This window comes from Pimephales promelas, chromosome 4 (assembly GCF_988280905.1).
Source record: "Pimephales promelas chromosome 4, fPimPro1.hap1.1, whole genome shotgun sequence".
Classification (NCBI taxonomy): Eukaryota; Metazoa; Chordata; class Actinopteri; order Cypriniformes; family Leuciscidae; genus Pimephales; species Pimephales promelas.
This window is the reverse complement of record NC_142772.1, coordinates 32918000-32940306: the sequence shown is the minus strand read 5'-3', so window position 1 is coordinate 32940306 and position 22307 is coordinate 32918000. Positions and strand designations below refer to the sequence as shown.

The 22307-nt window shown below is 37.0% G+C and overlaps 1 protein-coding gene across 1 annotated transcript in view; it reads left to right on the top strand.

Moving 5' to 3' along the window:
* LOC120481515 (multiple epidermal growth factor-like domains protein 9) overlaps nt 1–22307 on the top strand; it is a 65960-nt gene that overhangs the window by 7714 nt on the left and 35939 nt on the right. Inside the window, exon 2 of the mRNA XM_039675205.2 lies at nt 5177–5375. Coding sequence (XP_039531139.2) covers nt 5177–5375 — 199 coding nt within the window. The remainder of the gene's footprint in view (nt 1–5176; nt 5376–22307) is intronic.

Sequence of the window (22307 nt, the reverse complement as noted above, 5' to 3'; positions counted from 1 at the left end):
TTCAGACACTTCATCATAAGATGAATCAGGGTGTTTGAATGAACGATTCAATGACAAATACATTTTTTAACAGTCACATGTCAGTCACCACCTACTGGTGTAATGTAATTGATCTATATTTGAATCGTCAAGTTACATCCAAAAGGTGATTTACTCTGTTTTAATTGAGACCGTAGACATCAGTGTTTTTATAACTATGAAATTGTATCCCAGTTCTTGTGTGATAATTTGAATGTTTACTTTGTACCACACCACATGCATAATTATACTGTGTGGTTGAAAAGACTTAGTTAGTGAAGCTCTCTCTGGATCCAGACTGATCTCATGAAGTAGCGTGTGTATGACACGCCAATTCGTATTTCCATTTTTGGCGTGCTATCAAGACGCATAATCGCTTTTCAGCGTGTTTATGAACGCCGTTGACTTAATGTTATTACTGTATATATAAATATATGACTTACCTCAACCCCGTCCCTAAACCTAACCGTCACTGGGGTTAATGGCATTTATGACTGTTCCGTTACCATCCTAGGGGAAAAAAAGATCACTCCCCAGATGTAGATCTACCTTTTTTGCTTCGTTTCGCGCGGACATTTGACGGCGTGTACAGACACGCGGAATCACTCGGACGTTAATGGCGTAGACATGCACGCATACATGCGGATACACGCGGATAGCTCAAAATGCGTAGAGATAACACGCCACTTGACTCGAAAGTGGCGTGTATGTTTACGCAAAAGTCATGATGTCATGTTACAGGATCAGCGGCAGCTCGAATGATCACATGGGTGTTTGAATCGTGCAGCTCTATCACTCACTCGATATTTCATTCACGAACTTCCAAAATTTGTACAGCAATCTAACGTAATAAAACCTGGCCAGATTCATGTTCATCTGTTTCGGATAAAACCGAATGTGCGTTTGGACGTATTGAAATGTGCAAAAAGCAATGTGAAATTATTTTGCAGAAATATCGCCTCAGGCTGGGTTGAATAGTGCTATAATATTTGTTAGTTTTAGAGAATGTCTCAACATTTATTTGATGGATATATTTCTATGTGCATGAAATGTATCGATGTACTGATTTCTCTTACTAGGAGCAATGTGTGAATTAACACAGCTGAGAGGTTCATTCACCATCTTCATTCAGGAGTCTTTAGCTGTTTTCACTGACAACCTTCAACCATTTTACAGTCTGGCTTTAAAGATGGTAACTTAATGTCTATTTGAATTGCAACAGTGATACCATGCAGACATTTGAACGTACTCATTTGTAGGTTTGTATGTTTTACTGTGAGGGATGAGTACAAAAAAAGAAAAAAGATTTGGAGCAGGAATTTCCAAGAATGTGACAAAAGTGAATTTAGGTCAATGCGCTCAACCCTGTAAGATATGTAGCTGTCAAATGAAAGCTTTAATTCTTATTCAAACAGAACAAAGCTTTGACCTTTACATGTTTGTGTAAAGAAAGCCGATACGTCATTGTCAGGTGTCTTGAGCTGGCTGACTTTTTTTTTTTTTTTTTTTTTGCATTCTCTATTGATACTCAATAAGGGGGATCATCTTGCCAATGCCCTTCGACAAACACTCATGTCTCAGCATGTTTGTGATTGTGTAAAAACAGAAGAAGGACTTTCCGTCCTTGCGTCCATAAAGACCATCACATTCACTAAACTACTGTACGACACACTAACAAAACTCAAACGTTTTAATTTCTAAGTTGTAAGTTAAATGTTTTTGAAAGAAGGCTCTTTTGATCAACAGGGCTGCATTTATTTTGATCAAAAATACAATAAACAATAATTGTTAAATTGTATTACAATGTGAAATAAATAGCAGTTATTAAAATTCATTTTATTACTTCTGAATTTTCAGCATCAGTCTTCCAGTTTTCAGTGTCGCATGATCCTTCAGAAATCATTCTCAATTGATGAGTTGGTGTTCAAGAAACATTTCTTATTATAAGTGTTAAATACGGTTGTTGTACTTAATATTAATAATATACATTAAGAGACAATCAAAAATTTTTTTTTTACTTTTTCTGGCAGAGCTCTCCCATTGTGTAATCTGCAAGGTCACCTCTGATTCAGATCAGATTGCCCTCAGTCAGCAATGGGGAACTGTACACGCTCAGAGCTTCTCCTAAATATATCACAGCGCTCCATTTCTCTCGCTGCATCAGTGCACATGTGTATATGTGTGTTTTTTTTTTCACGTGTTCACACTCGCGGGTCCTTTGGGAGGTCACTGTAAAACAATGACACACTGCTGGAAAGGTCCCCTTTGGATTTATGCATGCAATATGTTAGACAGTTAGAAGAAAGAGAGTATTTTCTGAATTTAGTACCCACCAGATGTGTTCCATTATGGAATGGTGTTATTTTAACCCATCAAAATGTGGTTCTTTAAATATTTTTTTAGTGATCCAGGGATTACCTTTGGCATTTTGTCAGGTCGAAAGACCAAAGAGTTCCTAAAATGAATATTTTATCAATAATTCTTTTTGCTTACTCTGCCTTTTTCCTCACACATCTTACTGAAACTATCATCATCGCAAATTACAGCGATATTACTGTGCTTTTTTTCTGGGAGAAAGCACCTGCTCCCCTTTTACCCAGAAAAAAAGCACTATATTTGAACACTGCATGTATGCGATATAGTTTCTCATCAGATAAGCTCAGGGTTGCTACACAGCACGCTAATATTGCAGCACAGTCAGACGAAGGGTGCTTTAATAATGAGATTTGTTCTGCTCAGTTTTTCGACTTCTGGGAGCAAATAATTTTGCTGACAGCCTCTCTGTGACCTCCGTAATATTGCTGATTATATTAGATGTGTAAGGTTACTGCTGCTGCTAGAAGCTTTTGAGTTACCGAGTTGGCTGTTTTTATAACAAAAAACTGTTTACTGAGGTGTTGACGTATACTGGAGGAACAGATTGTACTGCGAGAACTGATAACAGGACGGGCCAGGCTCCTCTCTAAATCCTACAAAACATTTCTTGAAGGCAGTAGCCAAGTACAGGCTGTTTTCATCAAGCCGGTGTATTTCAAAATCTAGACCACCGGTTCATTGCACCCCTGGAGGTACAGTCGCCCCACTGGCTGTGAAACGTGTACTTTCCATATCATTTCCATTTGCTGCTTGAATTGTTGTAGTTTTTGCTTATACAGTTTCATTTAGAGAGATTTCAGCACCATATTTTCTGCTCTTGTGCTATTCTCCTGCTGTGACGGCACGGGAACGTGACAACCTGCAGCTTTGAATAAATTCACACTTTTTTGTGCCATTTTCCAATGAAAAAAAGAAATCTCTCAATGTGTAAAGGCCAAATGAGATTGTGCTTCACCACAACCACTCCGCACTCACTGATTAAATCTCTCGCCAAAAGTCATACTGTTAAGCATTATTGAATGTTAAAGGTGCAGTGTCAAGCAACTTAGGCCGTGTATCCACCAAAGTGTTTTTCCATGCGCCTGGCATGTTTTCAAATTGTTTTTAATGGGAGCGCAGCGTTTTTTTTAAACGCCGTGAGCGTAACGAGGCGCTGAGCGTTTTTTTTCACGCTGAAGCGCCGAGCGGCCAGCGTTTTTTTACTGGTCGCCGAGAGTTGAAAAATGTTCAACTTTGGATAAAACGCAGCGCTCATCACTGTCACTTTTTACCCAGCCGTCCAATCACAGTGGAGGAGGGGCGGGACTAATACCACACTACTGTCACAACATTCTTTCTGTACAACGACATCAACTAACAGAGCTAACTGAACTTAATGGATGAAAAATAGTTAGTATGAAACAAGTTATCTGCGAAATCCGTTACAAGTAAACTGTGCTGCGGATATTCTGTATCATAGCAACGAAACGTCTCAACAGTAAAAAACGCTGCGCTGCCAAAACGCTTTCAAGCGCCCAAAGCACGGCGTCTTCAGCAGAGTGTCTGGCGTTTTCAGTTGGCTAAAAACGCTTTGGTGGACACACGGCCTTAGAGTTACTAAAAATAGCAACAATAATGTTTATTCTATATTGTGTTTTTAACCAGTGCTCAAATCGTTTTGCAAATGAGTACATCTAAAAAAAAATTAATTGCATTTAAAAAGTCACAACCCTTATGTCTTTTGAAACATGTATGACTCTTTCTTCCATGAAACAAAAAAAGGACTGACCAAATGATGACCTCATCTGTCAAGTAAGATAGGGACTACTTTTAAGACTCGTCTTTACTGTATAAAGCAAATCCTTTTGAATTCCACTGAAGAAGGAATGTCTTACTGGTTTGGAATCACATGACTCATTTCGGAATCTAAGAAACATTGTCACCAAGATGTTAAAGGGATAGTTCACCCAAAAATGAAAATTAGCTCATGGTTTATTCACCCTGAAGCCATTCTAGGTGTATATGACATTCTTCTTTCAGGTGGATACAATCAGAGTTATATTAAAAAATAATGTCTTAGCTCTTCCAAGCTTTATAATGTGTTGGGTTAGGGTTAGGTACTGAATGGGTGTATGTCTTTGGAAGTCCATCAATGCTCATTCATCCATGATTAAAGTGTTCCACGCTGCTCTGGGGGGTTAATAAAGGCCTTCTGAAGTGAAGCGATGCATTCGTGTAGGTAAAATATCCATATTTAAAACTTTATCAAATAAAATAACTAGCTTCCACCAGACGGCTGTACTCATCAATTTACGGCGAAAGACAAACCCTTGATCTTGACGCACAATGTGATGATGAACGCAGTTGACCAGCCCTGTTTGTTTGAACCACAAGAGGCATCAAAGCTTATGCTACGAAGTAAAAGTTAGCCGATTGCCGTATGGTCGTCTGCCGGAAGCTAGATATTTTAGTTGATAAAGTTTTAAATATGGATATTTTTCTTACACAAATGCATCACTTCACTTCAGAAGGCCTTTATTAACCCCCTGAGATGCGTGGAGCACTTTAATCATGGATAGATGCGCTTTGATGGACTTACAAAGACATACACAAATTCACTCCCATTATAAAGCTTGGAAGAGCCAGGACATTTTTTATCAGGGTGAGGAAATCATGAGCTAATTTTAATTTTTGGATTAACTATCCCTTTAAAATCATAATTTCCTTTTTTTCTTTCTTTTTTTTTTTTTACGGTGACAACAACATAGTTTCCAATCTCTTTTCTCTCCTCTTTTGCTCACAGGACCTCAGTGCAACTGTAGTGCTGAGGGCTCAGAGGACCCAAATACCTGTGACTCTGTCACAGGTCAGTGTGTGTGTATACCTGGATACACAGGTCAACTTTGTGATGAATGTGAGAATGGGTATTTCACCAACGGTACTAGCGGCTGCCAGGCCTGTGACTGTGACTCCTATGGAGCCGTAAGCCGACTCTGCAATAGGTGAGTTATCTGTTCTTCTTACACCAATCACATCATGTTTGATTCTGTACTATTGATTTCATGATGATTGGATGGAAAACTTCCTCAACACACTTTTCACACAAATGTAGGATTTTAATAGCAGTGTTTATCAGGACTGTGTATTCCCAGCCTTATAATTTGTTGTTTAAATGTCCCCTGACATAAAATTTCAACATTTTTCAACAATTTTTTAACATTAGTATGATTTCCGTTAGCCTGTATATGGTCCCCCAGTGGCTAGAAATTTGGCTAGTGGCTAGGACCTTTAAATGTCACATGCAATTTGAAAGTTTATTGGTCAAATACACAGAGGTGGAAGTAACGAATTACAACTACTCAGATTACTGTAATTAAGTAGTTTTTTCGTGTACTTGTACTTTTATGAGTACATTTTTTAGTCTGTAATTTTCCTTGTACTTGAGTACAAATTAAGTTAAGTAATGTACTTCACTACTTTAAAAATCCCATTAATTACAAAGTACTTGTACAATCGGAATTCAACAATTATTCAAGTCTTTGACCAGCATTTGGGTATCCAATGGAAATAACTGATCTTGGGCGGGCCAATAAAAACCCTTGTATTTGGATCGGGAAAAAAGCCCGGTTCCTGGAGAGCTATATTCGTCCTCACACGTCCTTCAGTTTGTATTTTAGTATTATCAAAGAACTTTGCCGTAATGGACATGGACATTCGAGACACTGAATTCATTGAAAATTCCGAAGAAATACGAGATGACGAGTGCCCATGACCCCACATGGAGGAGTTATTCTTATACAGAGGAAGGAAAGGATACGTTTTATAGAAACTTTGTTTCTGCAGTGATATGTGATAGTTCAGTTGTTTTTGTTTTTAAAGTTGGGTAGACCTCACGATAATTTGACTAAAAACATCACTTGAAACATGAGCTTCAGCGTTACTCAGGTGACAAGCACATATACCGTAATAAAGATTTAGCATTGTAAACTTAGATTAAAAAGTTATATTGTATGTCATTGTCAACACATTGTTTTATTAATATTGAATCCGTGTTTTAAGCTTAGAATGAAGAGTTTAATAATGACTCTTTCATAAAAACAGTATCTTGCCGGCCATGACCCACTGGCATAACAGTGTAACTGCACTGATTGACAGTCTGTCTATGGCACATTTGTGTCAGTGCTAAATGCTGATAACTTTTGAAACTTTTGAAATATTAGTAGGGTACTTTTGGAAATCTTTATTGTAAAAAAAAAGAAAAGAAAAAAAAAGAAGTTTATAAATAAAATAACCCAATAAGCTTATTTATTTTGCATTATAATTTATTAATAATAATAATCATATTAGACCATTTTTATAACTTGGTTTCCATAAAAGTAAATAAATATCACAGGCTAAAAGTAATTAGTAATTAGTACTTGAGTAGTTTTTGAGAGGGGTACTTTGTACTTTTACTTAAGTACATTTTTAACACCAGTACTTTTGCTTGTAATCGAGTATTATTTTAGCAACTACTTGTACTTGTACTTGAGTACAAATTTTCAGTACTCTTTCCACCTCTGCAAATACAGTACTTTGGAAAAACTTATCTGATCTGCACTTGCTGCACCTGTGCGATGTTAAGCAGTTATGTGTCTTTGTATTCTAGTATTATTTCATATTTCATTTCCTGTGACTGTCTGATTCTGTCTCAGAGTCTAAAGCTGTATTTACTGTATGGCTCATGTTTGACCTTAATTTTGACCTTAATTAATATGCATGAATGAAGTTAGCAGGCATGGAGAGTTCGCTCTCTGCACTGCAGTAGAGTTGCTGCTGGATTTTCCCACACTCTTCAACTTTGTCAGCTTCCTGCAATCATGTCATTTATTGTATCACCGTAACAGGATGTCACCTGTCAACCTTTTGTGGTTTTTCCCAGTGAGCCTCTTGATGATATCAGTCTCTGCGTAACCTTCCCCGATTACATTCTTCTGCATGTATCCTGTCTGCATGTCATATCTTGTCATTGACGGAGTCATTTTCTACACCTGTTGTCCGTATTACACTGCAGGAATTCAGAAAACTAATATTGACATAGCAAGCCACCACATTTTCTTAAAAATATGGCACCTAATTCACAACATTCACAGCATTATATAACCAACAGGACAGTCTAGCATAATATTTATATTAATACTATTATAATATTAAGTTAGTCTGTTTTATTTATATATATGGCAATATAGTACTTTTCACATTGGACATTGTTTCAGAGCAGCTTTACAGAAAAAAAAGTATATGCATCTCTATCATGGTGTTGCTATAACAATGAAACAATGGACAAGAAGGTAATATCAAGTAAAATATACCTCATACAATATTGGCAGGTATAGATTAAATAGAAATGTAATGTTTGTAAAAATCAAAAGAATATATCAAGGCATCCATAGTGAACTTTATGTTGGCTTTTCTTCCACTTTAATAAGTCAAACACTCATTGATGTCTTCTCAGCTATCTGTATGCAATGTGTGCATGCAGTGTACAAGCATGTTGACAGTGTCTCTCTGTGTAGAAATATCTATGTGTGCAAAGCAGACATGAGAGTGCAAGAGTAAAGTTAGTGGCTCCACACGCTGAGTAATTATAGCTTTCCCACAGCAGACGGCTACCGATGGAAACGGAATAGCCGCAGTCGTGCGAGAGTCAGCCATCCGCTTGTGTTTGATTTGGAGTGAACTCAAAGACTGCAGCCCCCCTCTGCTCCCCCTGACATGGAGAAAGACATCATAATTCACAGCATTGACTCTCTCTCTCTTTCTCAGATCACTGGCTGGAGATAGCTTCCATTACAGTACCCTATCCATCATTCATAAAGTCCTGCTGTACTCATTTTGTTTGAGTAGTATATGCTTTTTAGGGTAAGAAACATGCTGTCTAATTTAAGACATTCAAGAAAATTGCATACCTGTTTAGTTTGTATTCCATATTTAAGGCATGTATTGATAATTAGAAATTAGACTCTACAGCTCTTGCTAATTAGCTTGCATGATTACTGTGTGCGTGAATGATTGTGTCATACATAGTGATTAACGAGACCATGGTGGGTAGGACATTGCCACAGTTAATTGCAGATCACGACATCTATCAAAATACAGAATAAGAGTGACAGGTCATTAGCACAGGGTGCTATAGATGTATATTTCATGCTAAAGACACGGTGAGGGGGGCCCTGGCTCCAAATGGTAAGGGGTTACTCACAGCATTATAAGCCAGTTTTATTATGTAGAACTATTCTGGTCTGCACAGAAGCCACTTAAAAGCATCATGTACACAGTTTGCGGCCTAAATGTATTTATAGAAGCAATCTTTGCATCACACATTTGAATGTGTATTATTGATTCAGACAGAAAATGAGAGCAGTGTTGATTGACATGACTGAGAGGCAGTGTGAAGATGGCCTTTGTCAGTCCAACTGCTCCCCTTTGAACCAAAAAAAAAAAAGATTAAAGGGGTAGTTCACTCAAAAATGAAAATGATGTCATTAATGAGTCACCTTCATGTCATTGCAAGCCCGTCAGACCTCTGTTCATTTTAGGAACACTGTTTAAGATATTTTAGATTTAGTCCGAGAGCTTTCTGTCCCTCCATTAAAAATGTACAGTATGTCCGGTATACTGTCTTTGTCCAGAAAGGAAATAAAGACATCATCAAAGTAGTTCATGTGATACCAGGGGGTTAGTTACAATGTTTTGAAGCATCGTAAAGACATTTTGGTCCAAAAATAACAAAAACTACGACTTTATTCAGTATTCTCTTCCGGTTCTGTTGTCAATCCGCGTTCAGTGACGCTGCTGACGTGTTATCAGTGCGCCCGAGCTTCGTTCACAGTCTGAGGGAGACGCATGCTGTAAACAAAATGATCTTAGCAAGCATGTCTAAGGATTTTGACACAGAGGAAGACTTGCCTTTTTTGCCCAGCCATATTTATTTGAACCCGAGTTCAATGACGCACCGGATACACGTCATCAGCGTCACTGAACACGTATTGACAACAGAACCGGAACACAATACAATGCTGAATCTTTATTCGTAGTTTTTGTTGTTTTTGGACCTAAATGTATTTTCGATGCTTCAAAACATTGCAACTAACCCACTGATGTCACATGGACTACTTTGATGATGTCTTTATTTCCTTTCTGGAAAAGGACAGTATCCCATACATACATTTTCAATGGAGGGACGGAAAGCTCTCAGACTAAATCTAAAATATCTTAAACTGTGTTCGGAAGATGAATGGAGGTCTTACATGCTTGGAATGACATGGGGGTGAGTCATTAATGACATTTTCATTTTTGGGTGAACTAGCTAACCCTTTAAATAACAGTGCTCCATTCTAGAATTGTGTCCCTCTTGTTTGTATCATGGTTTGACTGATTTAATGTTTGCATTGTTTGAGCACAACGTCACTACTTGTGGACAGGGGCCCATCTCATGGTTTTTGAGGGAGGGAATTCCCAAGATTTGTGGCACACCCCTAAGTCTGGATGTTACTATTTGACAAAGAAGCTAGTCTAATTGAAGCAGTCTCTCTGCAAACAGTGCATTATTGACCACCAGTAGCTCCTGGAAATGTTTCGCTTAGTCTAAACATGCCACTTCCTATCTTGACTCAAATTTGATTCAATATAGGTTTATTTGGATTTATCGATCCAAATGAATTTCTTTGATCATGGCAAGCGAATGCATATATTTAGCAAAAACCTCTGCCCTAGAATTATATTTTTTTAGTTGACTATCAAGCTATGGACATTGAATGAATTTCTGGTAAAATGTAACATTACAATGTTACAATTAGTTTTAATGACATCTTTCAACAGTGAGAACGCTGATTGAACCTTTACATGAGGTATGATAGTAAAGAGGAAGACATGATCGATTTATGTGCATTGTGATAAAATTGACAGAATTTGAAAGCTGAGACTTGTTTCATCTCAAAAGTTAATGGCATAGTTGGATGGCAGGAGTGTTACAACACAAAACAGCATAGACTAAAATATTGATCTTTTAAGAATTGATATCAGTTTAAAAAAAAACGATATTGTCAAACCAGCCCTGATTATTATTATTAATAATAATACATATTGCCATGATTAGGAAAAATTGATCGGACTGCCGTGGCTGAATACAGTTTTCTTTCAACATGTAGTGTATCATTTTTCTTCATTGGTCATTTGCAATGACTGCAATGACTGAAGGCCGTATAGCTTTAGAGAGCTCTGCTCTGGTCATGGTCCAAACCTCAAGCCATTTCCTGAGCTGTAAGACCAAAGGCAAGCTGAAACAAAATAAAGAAAAACTGCCCACCCTGATTTGGTTGTGGAAGTCTGATCCTGTGGAAATTGATAGTTTTCACATTCCTGGCTGCCCCGAAATGTTTGGAGAATGCTGATTGAACCAGAGCTCATGCTTTACTGCCTCTCACTCTGACTCTGGACCGATGTCCTCATCTCACTATGTGATTACCACCATTGTAAGAGAAACCACAAAACTGGTCTCTAATCAGACAGTTTTTTAGAGACCACTTATAATGTGTTGTTGCTTCTTGACAGCGCTCCACTTTCTGACACGCACTGCTGCCATTAGGTTATAAGGAACATTTTTAACCACAAGTATTTAAAGTGAGCCTCAAATCATTATACTGATAAAGTACTGACACTCTATAATTAGATGTAGCCTATATGGAGCACAGACAGAGGAAAATCTGTTGTCTGAAGGTGCTGCGGTACATGCTGTTTGCCAGACAGATTAAGAAAGTAAAGAAAACCTCCATAATTTGGTCACTTTGACAGCTGTAAAGCTGTTTTGTCTGCAAAATGTCTCCAGACTGAAAATGGTTGTTGTTCAATACAATCGGTTTCAACAGTCTTCTCTGCAGACTTCAATTTTTCAATTGATTTTTTTTTTCTTCTTCACTGTTCTTTGAAATGTATAGCATATCTAGGTCTGTTGTGGGAAAAAAATTGCTTTTTTTTTTGTCTGGCCTGCTTTTTACTGCTGCTGCAGTTGTAAAAGGAAAAACAGCATTCAAAGCTAAAAAAAAACTTAACAAAAAAAGTTCAGATATTTAGTAACAGCAAGACTTTGTTGTATCACTTCTTGTTTGCAATATTGCTTCACTGAAAAGTACTCCAGTGCAGTCTGTGTGACTCATGTCAGTGTCTTTCTGAGGCCGACGACCCTTGTTTTTCTTTGATGAAGGTCCTTTGGGGCATTTTTAATGCCAATCCCCACTCTTGGTGGTATTGCAACAACAAAAGCCTTCAAGCCCAAATAACTCTATGCTGCTCATTCCTCCCAGATGTTTACAACCACTGAATTAGTTTCCAAGGTTCGTGAGTCTATATATTGTAGTATACATTGTATACATTGACCATCACTGTTTCTGCTTGGCTGAGCAAAATAGGAAGAAAATCTTAGAAAATCAACAACACGCATACTATTCACATACTATTACTGTGGCCTTTACTATTCATATGCACCTATTTAAATGTGTATGAGAAAAAGGAAATGTTGTGAATTGTCTTTTGTGCAGTTTCTGTAAAAGCTAAGGAATGGACCGTGTCCAAAACAAATTTCCCTCCGGGGACAATAAAGTGTATATCAATATCAATCAATATCAATATTCACTTACTATTCAGATTTATATGTAAGCTAATTCAGGAACAGATTCATAAATCATCATTACACATTACAAGAAACACACTGACCAGACGTTAGCTGAACATAGCACAATTTAGTGTGTTTAAAAAGATTATAGAGTGATTTATATAAATGACATGCTCAATTAAATCCCATCTAAGCATGGAGTGAGTAAATGAGATGAGCCCTGCTCAATATCACCTCTGGCATGCAGAAAGACTTCCTCGGTCTGCTATGTATACAGCTTACCTGAAGCCAGACATCAGCGGAAAAAAGACCATACAAGGCAATTGTATTGGTGTGTTTGTGTTCCGCTTTAGTACTTGTCAAAGAGGTAGTAGAAGAGACAGAGAGAAAGTTCAGTCATTGTAGTGCAGATTATCCCCCAATGGGAACTAGGGTATTTAAGATTATCCTGAGCTTCCCAGTGGTAAAATATGACTTGAGAGGATGTTCATGTCCAATTTTTAACTAGGAAGCTAATATTTACTATAATTCCAATAGAATGTGAAAACAGCATTAATGTAGGTGTACTCTGTAAGGCATGCACCTTCAAAAATGTGTTAATGTATGGCTGGGACACATTATACAGAGGCCTGTTAGTGTTTGATTTACACTCAAACATGCAGTAGGGTGTAAAACATGCTACACTGTCTGATTCTCTAATTTCTATTTAAATTAAATACATAAAATACAGTAGAAGTGTAAGAATTTCATTTCATTAAAAAAAACTAAATATTAAAGCAAGTGGCTTGTAAACAACTAGTGTCAAGGTGATTTTTAAGTTGAAGACTTTAACCATGTTCCACTGACCACTGAAATGGCCACAATTCTTTTGTATGATCTTTTTAAAAGTAAATTGAAATACAAACTTTTATAGCACCTAAATATAAACTTTTTTGGGTGATTTTTTTTTTGAACTTCAGAAGTGTGTTTGTGCTATGTTTTATAAGGCTAATACATTTTATTTATTAATTGGTATGTGTATTCAGTTCAACTATTAACAATATCAACATATTGACAGCATCTAATGTCCTTTTATATAAATCATAAACCCTTTTACTTAGAGAAGTACTAATATTTTTATCTTGATTTTTGTATGATCATAAATTCATAGGTTGGTTTAGCTCTAAATATGTTTATCCTTTGTATTTGTTTTTACAGTTTATTCTGTTCTTGGGTGAGATCTGAAGAGTGTGACCAAACTTACACTTGATACTGTATGTACAATGAACTAAATGCGAATAAGATACCCTGGATATTCCACTAAACACAAAGGGGTCAAATGGGATTTAAAGCAAATGTGTGATAGTGTTTGGCTGGGCATAACACGTCTCTATGCTTAGACAGATGTCTAGACCGTGGACAGAAATAACTGCCCACTGTTACGTTCCACGTGTCTTTGCTTTCTCTTGTCTTTGTTAACTCACCTATATTTATTGCTTGTTTCCTCAAACAGCAGAATATCACAGCAACTCATCTGTTTTCCATGGATTCATCTGGAAAGAAATCAAACTGTCAGAAGACAGAAAGTCTTCAGTCATTCTCTCTCTATGCTTCTTTCTTTTTTTTCTTTATGATAAATGAGCTCATTTCATTTAAGGCCCACTTCCCATTTTTCTACACACGCACACACATCACACACACTACATTTGAAAACATCACTGTGGGTAATCCACACCTCATTCTCTGCCTACATGCTCCTGAATTCCGGGTTAGTCTTCGCTTTCACTTCCTAACCTTAATAGAAATGTTTCTTCTGAAAATAAGAAGCCAATTACAGGAGCCCCACTCACTCTTTGCTCACATGTCAATCACCTTGGCCACCCTAGTGGGCTAAAGTCATAACACTAAGGCCCCGTCCACACTACTGCGTTTTCGTTTAAAAACGGAGAATTAAAACGAATACGATCTCCGTCCACACCAGCGTTTTATCTGCATATTAGAAACGATCTCCGTCCACATTAAAACGACTGAAAACGCGGATCACATGACCAATCACCAACACTGGGCATGCGCGCGCCGGTGTAAACAGTAAATGACGAATCAGGGAAGGATGCGTCATGACTGATAACACCCAATCATAGAGCCAAGCGTCAGCCTCTGCGTCAGCGTTTCTGAAGTTATCCGTTTTGTCTCGTCCACACTAAAACGCCCTCCGGAGATTCAAAACTGCAGCGTTTCTAAACTTCTCCATTTTAGGTCTTCGTTTTTACCGTTTTAGTGTGGACGGGAGGTGCAAACGTAGCAAAAGGTCTCCGTTTTTTTAAACGAAAACGCAGTAGTGTGGACGGGGCCTAAGTCACACCTGCCCTGTCTTAATTTTGGAAATGGTTAATGCAGATTTCAAACTGTCTACATAAACTGCATTGTGGACCAGAGGTTATTGTGGTCAAGAACTGATAACTTAGACAGGAAGAATCTGGCTGGCTGGCATAAAGCACTCAAACATTGCATATACTATATTTATTCAGTTAGCAGAAGTTTTTATTCAGAGTTGGAACCTGGCTGGTAGAACTGAACCCACATGAGATATGATCTATAGGCTATTGTGTGACAGACCAAAGTGCAGCTAATTATGCAAAGTTGTGGGTTGCAACATGGACATGCAGTTCCTTTTTCAATGTCATATGAGTGTTAGTGTGTGTTCATGTGAAAAAGGAAGCATATTTTATTTTAGTTTATTTCTCCGTAGAGCTGAGTGTCATATGAGTGTATCTTAGTGTGTGTTCATGTGAAAAAGGAAGCATATTTTATTTTAGTTTATTTCTCCGTAGAGCTGAGTTGAGTAGCAAACCAAGACACAGCACATTGTTTCAAAAATACATTTTAATTAGGTTATTTAAGAGACTACTATGTGGCACAATCTTGTTTGGTTAAGAGACAATAAAAAAACATAATCTTTGAAATGCTTCAATGCTCAAAACAGCAGCTAGTCCCCAAGCTGCACATCAAGCTGATGGATGCTAAAGTATGACTGATTAGCCATAAACAGGATTACACATCTAATAGTCTCAATGTAGGACGGCTGTTCAGAGGGCTTTTTAGAAATTACTATGGCTATTAGTCTTCTTTTCTGATTTCCACTTGCCCTTTTAGGCTTGCCTTCAACATAAGGATGATTTATTAATACAATTAATACTCCTTATTGGACATTTTCAATTGAAGCTGTGGGTAATCTTTTACTGTTTTTATTACAAAGAATAACATTTTCATTGAACTTTGAGATAAAAGAGCTTTTCCAAATTTAGGAAAGCTGAAGTTTATTTTTCAAGGACCCTGATCGTTCCAGTCTGACCTTGATTGTTTGTATGATTCATTTTAGCATAGATTGTTTTGTAAACCTGTTGAGGTTACCATAGGCCATTGAAGGATTGGGAAGTTCAAAAGAATTCTTGATACAACTGCAAACCTACAAGCAGAATTGGAGAAAACTCTAGCTTATTCCATTCAAAGGGGCGTTTCTTAAAAGCAGCCATGAAAGCGTCAGAAGGAGGGTGTAAAATGATAATGTAAAACTACAATTTTCATAATTTTAGAGACAAGCTGCTTGCATCATAAGTTCGCTCAGGTGGAAAATTATTTTTAAAATGTATGATATGACCCCCTTAAAAAGGGAAGTCTTTTCTTTTCTTATTCTATAAAAGCTGAAAGTTTCTCCAAATTAGTGTGGAGATGTTCAGGTGTAAGAAAAAATAACAAATAAATAAGCTGGAAATTGCTGTTTGTGACTCCAGTCTCAAAACGGATCATAAATTGGTTTCATTTTATTGTTGTTGTTGCTTCTGTACGTGTGTGCGTGTGGTGAAAGCTGAAAATAAGAAAGAATGTGAGGCAGTGCTGTGGTGAGTTTTTGTGACTCTGTGCATCCAGTGTCGCTCTGGTATTTATAGAAGAGGTCAAGACTCTGTTCCCTGATAGCATGGTGTCACTTCTCGAGTGACAACTTGAAAAGTTTACTTCATAACAATACTACATGTTCCCCTTTTTATAGCTTACCACTTGTTTCACACTAAACAGCATTTCCGATGCTGTGCAACAAGTTTGGTTTGCTGTTTTGTCCAGTTATGCTGTCCCATCATGCAGTCACATACATTTTTTTATGCACATCAAGGAATTTATGTGGTAAATATGTTTCCATCTTAATTTAAACTTTATGTGCCTGTTTTCTTATTGGACTCAATTGAGTACACATTTTTTATTCACATTTTTAGAATTTATGCACATCTTGGTGTTTCCATGCAACTTTTTTGATACAAAACAAAGCAATCAACATAAAAATAGTTTGATGGAAACAGCTTATGATGCCTTAAAATACTGCCTTTGTCAGTTTGTGTAGATTGTGTACGTTTATGACCAAATCATGGTTTTCCATATTTTAAAGGGGACATTAGTAGATTAGTAGACAAATTACAAGATGTAATTTAAGTCGCAGTTGTCCCAGAATGTGTCTGTGAAGTTTTAGCTTAAAATACCTCACAGATCATTTATAAATCCATGTTGTAAATACCCATTTCTGGCAAGTCCAAAACAGGCTGTTTTTGTGCATGTTCCTTTAAATGCAAATGAGCTGCTGCATGCCTCCCCCTCTCCACACAGTTCCTGCCTCTACTTCCTGAACTTAAGCCAGCTCCTTGTTTCCTGTCTGCCATTATTGGACAAACTTGATTAATTCAGGTGTGCCTAATTATTGTTGTTGTGACTACTGAGGTCAGACACACCTGGATTAATCAGTTTGTCCAATAATGGCAGACAGGAAACAAGGAGCTGGCTGAAGTTCAGGAAGTAGTGGAGCTGTGCATAAAGCCAATTTGATTCTATGCCAAATACTAAAGAGACATCTGCTTGGTTTTGATTATCATCTGTATCGGGGTCACTCTCACGGATAGCATAGTTCTTTCATCATTAAAGTTGATTATTTCCACGCATTTTAAAGCTATATCAGTTTAACTTAGTGGATCGTTTTCTGAGTACACTTATCTGAAGAACGCGCACACAGACAACTGGCTGTCAGGCGTCAAGTCTCGTGAGTAACTTCTCTTTTACAGTTTTTGTTGTGTTTAAACTGTCAAAGACACACAAGGGTCTTGTTCACCCTTGTCGCTTGCAAAAACAAAATAGCGCCGCTGTGTGTGGAAACGTGCAGATTAAGGGGTGGTAATATTATCATAAGATCCACTTCCTACGTCATAAGGGGAGAGAAATCTGAGCTGCTCAGTTTTCAACATGCTTGGAGAGAAAGGCTTACCAAAACAAAGTTACTGGGTTATCACTATTCACGTTTTCTGGGTTGGTAGATGCACCGGGGACCCGATTATAGCACTTAAACACGGAAAAAGTCAGATTTTCATGATGTCCTCTTTAATTTTTTCCATAACAGTTGTGGTGGGGTTCAACTGTCAAATAGTAAAACTTTTTTATTATTTGAATAAAAAAAAATCATACAATGTATTGTCAAATGTATTTGAGTGAAAGGTAGAATTCAATCTGTGTTTTACTTGAGTAGAAACCATGGAAACGCCAAAGACCGCTTTAATATATTATGCTTTATTAGACAGGTTAACAACACAGTCTTAATGTTTGAATCTCTTACACTGCGAATAACATGCTTCGGAGACAATGCAATCTTGTCAAGCATTTTCTCTACCATAAAATATATATTTGAATATAAGTTAATTGCATGCCATTTAGCAACACAAGTCACCCAGCTTTATTAATATGAAATTCTAATATTGAGCTTACTGCATTGTGCAACAAGTAGAGTAATAACATAACTGTATTTTAAGTATTATTGTTTCAAACAAGTAAAACAGTGCTGCTTTACCATGCAGTTTTAATTCATCAAAAATTTACCTGCAATGAGTAGAAATTCAGTACTTGCGACTATTCATTAAAATGAAATAAAATAATGAGATGATCAAAAGTGATCAAATGTAACTTGAACAAAGTCAGGGAAGAAGGAGGCGGGATGTAAAAGTAACCATACATGTAAACGTCAAAATAACCATAAACAACAAAACAAAAGGAGCAGCAGCGGCTGACTGTAGCATATACAGTAAGCATAATAAAAGCACCAGTGCTCCTGCATGAGACTCGACACCCGTGTGTCGCGCAGGTGTTTCATTTTAGTATTCGCTCTGCCGGCCTCGTTCTGCTCCCACGGCCACATATCACAGTATTGTTGATTAAAACTAAAAAATATTAGCTCATCCTTGAACATGATTTCTGCCTGAGGCCACGTTTACACAAAGCTGGGTATTTAGCGAAACGAATATTTTCCCCCTCTCCGTTTTCTAAAAATAACATCGTTCACACACCCGCATAAATACGCCGTCGAGCACCATCATAACTATGCCAAACCTATTGGCGGCAGTGTAGGGAGAAGGATAAAGTCATGCAAGTCAATCAGAATCCTCAGAATCGACAAGAAAAAATCTAAAACTTTGCCTGGAGTTTTTAGAAATAATCGTTTTCTGTGATAAAAATAGGGTTTTCGTGTAAACGGGGCCCAAGTCCTGTTGGATTGCTTTCCATCGGCTGTGGAAGTGAAGACAACAACTCTTATTCCTTGCTCATTCACGGCGTCATCAAGCTGCGCCTTTGTTATTATTTTGAATAATCGACCTCTTGCAGAGTGCTGCGCCTTTAACTCCACAAGTTTGTATGTGATAATTGTTTAGCGTGATTTGAGATGATCCAAAGAGTATTTGGTGCTTCAATGGAAGCCTGAACATATGTCCAAAAGTCACATAATTATCAATGTCACAAATGTACTAGTCTTATTAATTAGTGACTTAGAAATAGTTCAGAATCTGAAATTGTTCTTTTCTGCTTTGTATTTAACTTGTTTGTTATACTGGTTTAAAAGTAAAAGTTGGAGGATGTATTTGTAGCTTGTAACTGCTGATTTGAGAGAATATTGAAGTACACATGTTGTAGACTTTTACACTAAGGACTAATATGCCAATCAGCCCTCCCTGCTGTTCCCCAGCAAATGCAGCCATCAACACAACATTCCACATCTTTTTTTCTGTTTCTCCAGCCTTGGGCTTTAGGTACTGCAGAAAAATCAGAGAATGAGATGTAGGTTGTGCGGATCAGTTACCTGGGGTTCATGTTAGAGATACATTAATCTGTGATAAATCAATCAGACTCTGTAAAGCCCAATGAGAGTGCACTTATTTTTTGCCGGAAGCAGAGCAGATGTCGACACACTAGACTGGAGGTAATTGGGTTGTGATTATCTGTGACAGCAAAGATCAAGTACCAGGGTTGATGCAGAAGTGGATTGTGGGATAGAGAGACCGCTTTGCCACAGCCTTATAGCCATTACAAGACACTCAATAAATATGGTAATAAAGTCTCCTTTTAATTTGTTTAAAGCTGTTCCTAATAAAAGGGATGCAAGATATACTACCGTTCAAGAGTTTGGGGTCAGTAAGATTTCTAAATAATTAAATGATAGTTTTAGTCAGAAAGGATGAATCGCATTGATCAAAAGTGAAGGCAGGTTACAAAAATTGTTTTAATAAATGTTTTTGGACAATCTATTTATCAAAGAATCCTGAATGGGACACAGAACTATTAAGCATGCAGCTACTGTTTTCAATCTGGATAATAATAGGAAATGTCTCTTGAGTAGCAAATCAGCATATTAGAAAGATTTGTGACACTGAAGACTGGAGCAAAAGCAGGTATTTTAAATTGTAATAATATTTCACAATAATGCAGTTTTGCCTGTATTTTGATCAAATGAGTCTGATTTGATGAGCATAAGAGAACAGAGAAAAATCGTACCAATCCCAAACTTTTGAACTCTCAGTGTATATAATCTAGTGGTCATGTTTGGTTTGCTTTTTTATTTATTTATTTATTTATTTATTTGTCGTTGTGACAAGCAAACAAAATTTGTGTCAACTTTAGATTTAGCCAATAATTGTTGTGCTAGAAGCCTCTTTTTGTTGAAATATTGGGCTATGGCGACTTCATTGTGGTGGAATACATTGATTATGAGTTTTGAGGGGGTGACGTGGGGATAAAAACAATGACCACAGTGCAGGCTTGCCTAATATGAGTCCGTAGTGGTTTAACCACGGCCCACAGTGCTGCAACTGTCTGTCAGATAGCAGTGCATAGGTCTACTGTCTGCTTAAGCACTATATTCAGACATGCATTTCACAGAGTGTATTTAGAGTAAACGTTTTGGAGCTTAGTCATAAGATGTTTTTCAACACCTATATAGTCTAAGCCTTGAAAAATTTGACTGCTTAAAGATACTAATGTGTCTGCCGCCAGGGATTATGAAAATATTGTGACAGGTTTTGGATGCAAGCCTTTTTTCATTTACAGTGATGTCATATTTTGGCATTTTTCTGTTCTGTTGCGGTTTAAGTGACAAAGTGTGTCATCGTGAGAACATTTGTTTATTTATGAGCTGTTGCATGTGGTGCTGGTAGAGTAAATTGTAAGGTTTGAAGATAGCTGGCCCTCTTACACAAATGTGCTATCATGTACACACAATCATGTAAAATGTGTACAAGCACAAAAAGAAACGTGAAACCTATTCATTATATAAGAATGTATTAATCTCTCATAAAATGTGCACTGATGCATAAAAAGATATGATGTCAAAAAAATATATATATATATTGCTAAGTTTTAAGGGATAGTTCAAGGTATTTTTAAAACATTTTTCAAAATCAAATATATAAAGCTTTATCACTACAGTGCTTTAGTGGTGGGAATCTCTAGGCACCTCCCGATTCGATTACGATCCAGAGGGCTGCGATTCGATGCTAAATCAATCATCTGAATCTTTTTGTGTGTGTGTGTGTGTGTGTGTGTGACTATAAATACTTTGCTTTAAAGTTTTTGCTTTACTACTTTGCTTTGCTTTATACTTTGCTTTTTGAAGCATCCACAGATCAAATCACTGCCTGCCTTTATGATACTTAACCATCATGCTTGAGTATGACAGCACAGTGATTGACCTGGACACATTTGAGAGCTTGTATGAAGTGTCCTCCATCTGGTCCTGTGAGCCACGTCCTTGAACTGCATCATTTATCTGGCTCCATTGCCTGCATAATCACCTTTGATGGTTTCTGTGGTTTTCAGGGGCCATTTTAGCAAGCAATGAAACCGTGGCGGTTAAAGTAGATCATCATGGCCTGGTTTCCATGGCCAGCTACTGACAAAAACCTCTCTTAAAACACCTTGTCTTAAATCTTCTGTGCACTGTCTGTTGTACCTTTTTTATCTCTGTTTATTTAAATAGATGTGACTAAATCTATTTGCTTTGATCTCATTTATAGACGTTTGATTCCTAGCACAAACAATCTGATAATCATGATTATAGGGATTAAATCTGCATGGAATAATTTTGATTTAATCATCTGCTGTAGCATCTGAAGGCTTGGCTTGTGGATAACAGAGGGTTTAATGGAGCTCTTAACACAAAGACTGGCACAGCAGAGAAGACTGATAAATCCCTCCCACATAATGCCCATTCAGCAATCTGTCCCCATTCTTCTGCAGCATTGACTAGTTATGCTCCAAACAGTATCTTGTTTTTTAGAAATTAAAAAGCTATTCAACACCAACTATGTGTCTCCTGGCAGGATCAAGTGCTGGTCCTTCACACCCAAACAATTTTCTTTTGGAGAGTAATGAAGTCTTTGAATACAACACAATACCGCACATATGCACAAAATTACTGAATTGCACAATTCTGAAATATTCTTTTATACATATAAAACAATATATATATATATATATATATATATATATATATATATATATATATATATATATATATATATATATATATATATATGTTGTTTTAAACAGTGCATTTAATTTTTGATCAGTACCCATAAACTTGTTAACATATATGCAACAGATGGGGTATTTCCAGAATGATTGAAATAGAAATTTGTATTTAATTTATACATTTCCAGTTCCTGGAGGAATGTACCTCACATTCTTTATTAGAATTCATATTTTACTCTTTTTTTGCTGCAATATTATGATTGTTGTTTTATTCCTTGCTCCTTTTTTTGCCACCATTGGTTTGCCAAGGAGGGTATATCATCTTTTCATCGGTCCTGACTGACTAACTAACATAGTCCTAACCCCAACCCCAACTATTATTTCCTAGACCATCAAGGAAATTAGGATTAGATTAAGAAGAATGTTATTAAAGAATCAAATATAACCTTAACTGAATCATGCTAACTGGGAAATTTGATTT